Source organism: Mus caroli, chromosome 7, assembly GCF_900094665.2.
Source record: "Mus caroli chromosome 7, CAROLI_EIJ_v1.1, whole genome shotgun sequence".
Taxonomy (NCBI): domain Eukaryota; kingdom Metazoa; phylum Chordata; class Mammalia; order Rodentia; family Muridae; genus Mus; species Mus caroli.
The window spans coordinates 24,233,458-24,240,548 of record NC_034576.1 but is presented as its reverse complement, the minus strand read 5'-3'; the positions used below and the strand labels follow the sequence as shown (position 1 = coordinate 24,240,548).

The window sequence follows — 7,091 nt, the reverse complement described above, 5'->3', positions numbered from 1 at the left end:
TGAGTACTGGGATTAAAGACGTGTGCCACCGATGCCTGGACACATCTGTGATCCTACAGAATTCTTGGACTAGGAACAAAAATCAGAAGTTCAAGGTCATACCATCCTTGCCTACAGAGCCATGGTAAAGAAAGAAAAAATAATAAACTTGACTATTTTCTAGCGGTGACCACCTGTAATCCCACCAGGTGGGAGGCAGAGTGGGGAGGATCAGCCGTTCAGGGTTGGAGCACTTGGGGCTCTTTGTACTGTGACCTCTGGTGATCTCAGGACAAGACGATCCTGGGAAGGAGGAGTTGCATGGGCCAAGACCTCTCCTGGGACACCCACATACTCTGCTTCAATCACCTAGCACCAAGAAGGAGCATCCGCTTTGACAGAGGGACTCAGCACAGGATAGAAAGTCATGCAGCCAGCATTATGATCCAGGTCTCGAGTTCCTGTTAATATCTTCTGGCTTTTCCCAGTGCCACTTGCTCTGGGAAGCACAGGAGAGCTCAGAGCCAAGCCCCATCTCCCACAGCCTTCTCGGATGTCTCCTACTACCTACCGAGTACCCCCTGCCCCATCACATCTCTACCTCAGGGTCCTCGCTTCCACTGTCCCAAAGGACTCCTTTCCCAGCTTCCCCAGACACCTATCCTAAAAAGCCCGGTATTCAAATTCCTTGCATTCTTTGAATTAGTTTGCCACTTTCTGCAACAGTGTTGCCTCTGGATCCCACTGCCTTCTCCCGAAGCCCCGACTCCCACCAGGGCAGCAAAGACTTGAGAGACATGAAATAGAAAGACATTTGCTTAGTCCTCTTAAAGAAACTGAATTGGTTCCCATAACAGTCAAACCCAGTTGACTTTTGCCGCGCCAAACTGGTTTCCAAGGTTCTCTGTCTTTTCCAGTACTCTGGCCTTGTGGTGTCCCTCTTTAGTCTTCAGGCTAACTGTACATTTGCAGTCCTCCACTGACCCGAAGCAACAATTTCCTACTGAGTGGCCCATACTGAAATCCCAACCCGGAGGAGTTCCGTTCCCAGTACCCATGATTTTTGGACAGCTCATAATTGTCTGTAACTCCAGTTCCAGGAGCTCTAAGACCCTCTTCTGGTGGCACACACGCATAAACATATAAAAGTAAATCTTTTCTTTTAAAATGCAAACATTTATTTTTAAATCATGTGTATCTGAGTGTGGGTATGTGCACATGAGTATGTCTGATTGGCTAGAGCTGGAGTTACAGGCAGTTGTGAAGCACTGGGTGTGGGTGCTGGGAACCAAGCTATGATCCTTTGAAAGAGAAAGAAGTAAGCCATCTCTCCTGCCTCACTTTCAAAGTAAATACTTTTTTAAGGAATGAACTCCTTCCCAGACTTGCCCAGTCAGAATCAGAATATCTGAGTTTGCAAACAATGTTTTATTAAGCTCTCTCGAGCCAGAACTACAGCTCTGCACGATCCACGGAAGTATTCAGAACGCCTGTTTCTGCCATTCGAACTCCCACAAAATCCTCTGTCCTGACAGTCCACTTGCTGTGTCCACGCTGAGCCTCCTGAAACTACAATTCCCACAATGCCTAGAGGCTCCCGACGAGCTCTTAGCATACATCTCCCAAGATGTCTTGCGAGGCAAACCTGCCTCTTGACGCCACGATGACTACAACACCCACAATGCTTGGAGGAACAACTACCGCCCCCTAGAGCTTCCAACGACGCCACTTCCAAAGAGTCCCGGCTAGGGTGGGGCCTCCTAGGTGCTGCTGGGCTCCGGGCTATTTACAGCGGTTTTATCCACTGCAGTGCAGACATGGCGGCCCAGAAGGACCAGCAGAAGGATGCCGAAGTGGAAGGGCTGAGCGCCACGTGAGCAAGCAGGGTGTTACCCCCAGATCCGAGATGCAGGACTCCCTCATCTCCTCAGAGGTCCTGGGAGGGACTCAGTTATGTTGGCTTCCTCTCAGGACCCTTCCTCCTAGGGGTTCAAGGTCATGCTTGGGACCATGTGTGCTAGAATCTGGGGTCCAGATTCTACCCTCTCCCTCCCTTCAGCTGCTCTGCTCTGCCCTGCCCATCAGGACCCTGCTGCCCAAGCTGATTCCATCCGGCGCAGGCCGAGAGTGGCTGGAGCGGCGCCGGGCGACCATCCGGCCCTGGGGCACCTTCGTGGACCAGCAACGTTTCTCGCGACCCCGCAATGTGGGAGAGCTTTGCCAGCGCCTGGTACGCAACGTGGAGTATTATCAAAGCAACTACGTGTTCGTGTTTCTGGGCCTCATCCTGTACTGCGTGTGAGTGCCTCTGCGGCCCCGCCCTCGATAGTCAGACCCCGCCCCCGGCTGCCAGGCCCCGCCCAGACCAGTTAGCCCACTTTGTCACCAGAGGACCCGGTCAGTCTGTATTCCTGCATCCACCTGACCAGGATGCGGCCTTCGCTGGCCTAGAAGGACGTAACCTCTGTCTGTGTCCAAAGCTAGAGGGGCCTGGCTGACGCAGCCTCGGATACCTAACTCTTGTCCCCCACACTCTTCCAGGGTGACATCCCCCATGCTGCTGGTGGCTCTGGCTGTCTTCTTTGGCGCCTGTTACATTCTCTATCTGCGCACGTTGCAGTCTAAGCTTGTACTCTTTGGTAAGGAATCCCCTGCCCAAATGGCTCCTCAGGCCTTTCTGATCGTGGTCTCACGGAATGCAAACTTCCGAATAGTTGGGACCCAAGACGGCCCCCACCGAGCTGTTCACTAGAGTCACTTAATCTGGTCCTTAAGGGCTTATACCTACCAGGTACTCCCCTCCAGTCTCAGCTTCCCAAACCCAGAGAGACCCCAAAGCCCTGGCACCTCTGTCTCTTGAAAATGACTTAATCCAATTCTACCCAAACAAACCCCGACGGAAAGCATCAGCTGCAGATACCCACACTGCACACCAGGTGGCGACCTCATGCAGGCCTAGATCCGTGTTCCTTCCCAAGCTTCCCCCACCCTGATGATTCTCAGAGGGGAAGGCTGAGATCTGTAAGTCCGGTGGCCCCAGACTGTCACCAGGACCACTGGAAAGAAAGATGTCAGGGAAGACCCACTGAGGGGAATCCAAAGGTTTCCGAGGAGACTTAAAAGAAGTCTTTCATAGCCCAGCAAGCTTAAGGATCAAACAAAGATAGGCTGTGGCAAAGAAATAGACTGAAGCAGGTCAGAACTTGGCTTCTGCAGGTAGTGGTCACTAGGACATACACACTTTTCAGGCATAGGAGAGCATGGGGTGGGGGTGGGGGAAATGAATATATATGAACTAGGGTTTAAAGAGTGTGCTGCTATGCCCTAGCCTTAAAAAATGTGTAATGCAATTCTTCCTCTGGAAGAATACGTGCTTTTAACTGCTGAGTCACCTTCTCCAGCCCCCACAAACCAAATTCTCGCGAGGCGCATCAAAGAACACATCCTTAAAACCAGAAGTTGGCCTGTGCCTCTAATCCCAGCACTTGGGAAGCTGATCTTGGGAACGTATGCGTGCAGGGTATATACATACAATTCAAAGAAATAAATCTTAACAAAGGAAAAAAGGGGACAAAAATCCTTAGGTCAGATTTGGCTGTGGAGCCACCAGCCTGAGACTCCCGGTGACCAGGGTGGAACATCAGGCCCTAGTCTGAAGTGACCTGAGGGCTCCTGGGAGAGGTGAAACCAGACAGCAGAGGTTGGGCAGAGGAAGGTTGTTATGGGGACAGGGAGCTTTGGGGAGGCAGGGTAGGGGCCAGGGATGGGAGACACTGATGTGAGAGGCTGTATTATTACATGGAAGGTTCCAGAGTCTGTGACACTAGATGGGTGGAAAGTGACCCTGGACACTTGTGGGAAAGGGTCGGGTGGGAACGGCTGCCTTACACCGTCTGTTCCCAGGCCGGGAGGTGAGCCCAGCACATCAGTATGCCCTGGCTGGTGGCGTCTCTTTCCCCTTCTTCTGGCTGGCCGGTGCTGGCTCTGCTGTCTTCTGGGTCCTGGGTGAGTACAGGGCCTGTGTGGGGTGAGGCTGGGAGACAGGTGAAAGAGCACGGCCTGAACCACCCATCCCCCTACAGGAGCCACGCTGGTACTCATAGGCTCCCACGCCGCCTTCCACCAGATGGAGCCTGCAGATGGCGAGGAGCTGCAGATGGAACCTGTGTAAAGTGTCCTCTAGGACCTGCCGGCCGGCTGTCCCATCTCTGTCTGTTCTCGTCCTACCTGGCCTTGCTGCTCAGCTCCGAGCCTTCCACCTGAGGCCTCAAACCCAGAGAGGGGCTTTTGTCTTTGGAAATAAAGCTGTTACAATTGCTATTTGGCCAATACTTTCCTGGTATTTTCTCTTTTGTAGGTAAGGAGGGGGGTTACTAAAACACGAGGTCTGGGGCTGGAGAGGTGGCTCAGCCCCAGATGGCACTGGCTGCTCTTCCAGAGGACCTGGGTTCAGTTCCCAGCACCCACAGGGCAGCTCACAACCGTCTGTAACTCCAGCTGCTGGGGATGCAATATCTCTGGTCTTCTTAGGCACTTGAACTGCACACACACACACACACACACACACACACACACACACACACCTAAACATAATTAAAAATAAAAAAAGTCAGCTGGGTGGTGATGGCACACACACACGCCTTTAATCAAAGCACTCAGGAGGCAGAGGTAGGGTGGATCTCTGAGTTTGAGGCCAGCCTGGTCTACAGAGCCAGGTCTGTACGCATAGGTCAGGCATAGCTATATAGTGAGACCCTGTTAAAGAAAGACAGAGATGGAGGGAGGGAAGGCAGGAAGAGGACTATGGCCAGAGAGATCCTCCCAGTGTTAGTGAACCCCAACAGTTAGGGAGCAGCTGCAGGTCCTTTAAGGAGACTGTTCTGGGCAGACAAGGCAGCAGTTGCAGAGGCAGTGAGGAGGCAGCACAGCTGACCTGTGAGTGGCTTGGAGAGGCTTGGTGCAGGAGGCTGGCAGGAAGCTTTGATTTTTCTCTTGAAGAGCATGAGAGAGTAATTTTTTTTTTTTTTTGAGATAGGTTTCATGTAGCCCAGCTTGTCCTCAAACTCACTATGTAGCCAAGGCTGGCCTTGAACTCCTGATCTTCCTGCCTCCACCTCCCAGGTGCTGGGATTACCGACATTCCGTGGTGTCCAGTGCATACATGCTCAGCAAGCATGCGGCTGGCTAAGTTGGCTTTTTAGCAGAGCTTGCAGATCTGGCTGTACAGAGACCCTGGTGATGTTTCTGGGAGTCCCGAGGGACACAGCTAGGCAGCCGGAGAGCAGGGAGTGGGGTCACCCAAGCTTTGCCATGCGCGCGCGCGCACACACACACACACACACACCCGTATCTCCACAACATTGCCCTCTCAGGTCTATATCATGAGCTCACAGGGCACCCAGCATTGCTGTGGAATCCTGTCTCTGTCATCCAAGCCACCGGCCCAGCATGATAGCTGTGTGCCTGAAGCAAAGCCCGTATGAGGTAGTATGTGCTGAATGGAAAACCCAAGGACTGGAGGGATGGCTCAAGGGCTAAGAGCACTTGCAGGGGCCTGAGCTTGGCTCCAGGCACCCACTCTGGGCATCTGTGACTCCAGCCCCAGAGGATCTGACAGTCTCTTCTGGCCTCCACGGGTATCCACATGTACACATTCATACACACACACACACACACACACACACACACACACACACACACACACACACACAGGTACACATAACTGAGAAACATGAATTCTGAATGTGAAACAGTAGACTTCAGAGAGTCCATATGAAGGAGGGATACGATGCTCATTACTTATGTTTATATACACCCCGGGTGGCACATCACATGCCTCCAATCCCAGCACTCAAGAGGCGGAGGCCAGTCTCGTCTCTATGGAGAGCTCCAGGACAGCACATATGTACACATACACATCACATATACAGAGAGAGGTGGGACGCCCAGACTGACTTTCCGTGTAACTGCTCATGACCTTGAACTTCTGCTCCACCTGCCTCTGCTCCCGAGTTCTCGGGTGGAGGATGGGCTTGTGCTGCCCACCACGCCTGGTTTCTGTCCTGCTGGGGAAGTGAACCCAAGGCTTTATGCTACGTGAGCGAGCACTCTACCACCGGGGTATAGTCAGAGTCCCTCTTGTTAATAGTGATCATCTTGTCTGCTCTGCTCTGTGTGTGTGTGTGTGTGTGTGTGTGTGTGTGTGTGAGAGAGAGAGAGAGAAAGATGGGGGAGGGGAGAGTCTTATCATCTAGCCCAGGCTGGCTTGGACTTCACAGTGTAGCTCAGGCTGGCCTCAGCTTTGTGACAGTCCTGTGCCTTAGCCTTCCAAGTGTTAAATTACAGACAGGTGCTACCACCCCAGGTCAGGATAATGTAAATTGGAAGAAATGTTATTTTGGATCTATTCAGTAAAATTGTTCATTTGACTTCACATGTGTGTAGTATATGTGCATGTGTTCGAATGCACAGGCACATATATGCGCATGCCTGTGCATGTGTGTAAGTGCACAAGCACATGTATGTGAATGCCTGTGCATATGTGTGAGTGTACAGGCACGTGTATGTTTGTGCCTGTGCATGTGTGTGAGTGCAAAGCACGTGTGTGTGTGTGCCTGTGAATGTGTGTGAGTACACAGGCGCATGTATGTGCGTGTAGCCTTGGCTGTCATGGAACTCGCTCTATACACCAGGCTGATCTCAAACTCATGGAGACCTGCCTGCCTCTGCCTCCCCAGTGCTGGACCACGATGTCTGGCAAATCCCCACTTTGCTTTGTGAATCAGGATCCCTCATGGAACCTGGGTCTCACTTGTTTGGCAAGACCAGGGATCTTCCTGTGTCTGCCTGTTCAGCACGAGGATTACAGACCATGTCAGCAGAGCCCGTTCTTTACACGGGCCCAGGGGATCTGAACTCAGGTCCTCAGGCTTGGGCTGCTAGCACCTGACTCACAGAGCCATCTCCCCAGCCCCAACTTTCACTTTTTATTTATTTATTTATTTATTTATTTATTTTTGAGACAGGATCTCAAAAAAATACACAGCCCTGGCTGTTTTGAAACCCACAGAAGCCGGGCAGTGGTGGCGCACGCCTTTAATCCCAGCACTCGG

At 52.1% G+C, this 7,091-nt stretch overlaps 1 protein-coding gene across 1 annotated transcript; it reads left to right on the top strand.

Annotated features, from left to right (window-relative positions):
- Positions 1 to 1,655: 1,655 nt before the first annotated feature.
- Positions 1,656 to 4,310, top strand: Rabac1 (Rab acceptor 1). The gene is made up of 5 exons (XM_021167132.1): positions 1,656 to 1,852; positions 2,065 to 2,277; positions 2,521 to 2,618; positions 3,883 to 3,984; positions 4,062 to 4,310. The coding sequence occupies exons 1-5, from the start codon at positions 1,797 to 1,799 to the stop codon at positions 4,148 to 4,150; spliced, it is 558 nt and encodes a 185-aa protein (XP_021022791.1). The 5' UTR covers positions 1,656 to 1,796; the 3' UTR covers positions 4,151 to 4,310.
- Positions 4,311 to 7,091: the final 2,781 nt, after the last annotated feature.

Excerpts from the sequence above, each read along its gene's own strand:
- Rabac1 (XM_021167132.1), top strand. The coding sequence starts at position 1,797 with ATGGCGGCCCAGAAGGACCAGCAGAAGGATGCCGAAGTGGAAGGGCTG. Across the intron at positions 2,619-3,882 it reads GTCTAAGCTTGTACTCTTTG|GCCGGGAGGTGAGCCCAGCA; the intron begins GTAAGGAATCCC and ends GTCTGTTCCCAG. Across the intron at positions 3,985-4,061 it reads TGCTGTCTTCTGGGTCCTGG|GAGCCACGCTGGTACTCATA; the intron begins GTGAGTACAGGG and ends ATCCCCCTACAG.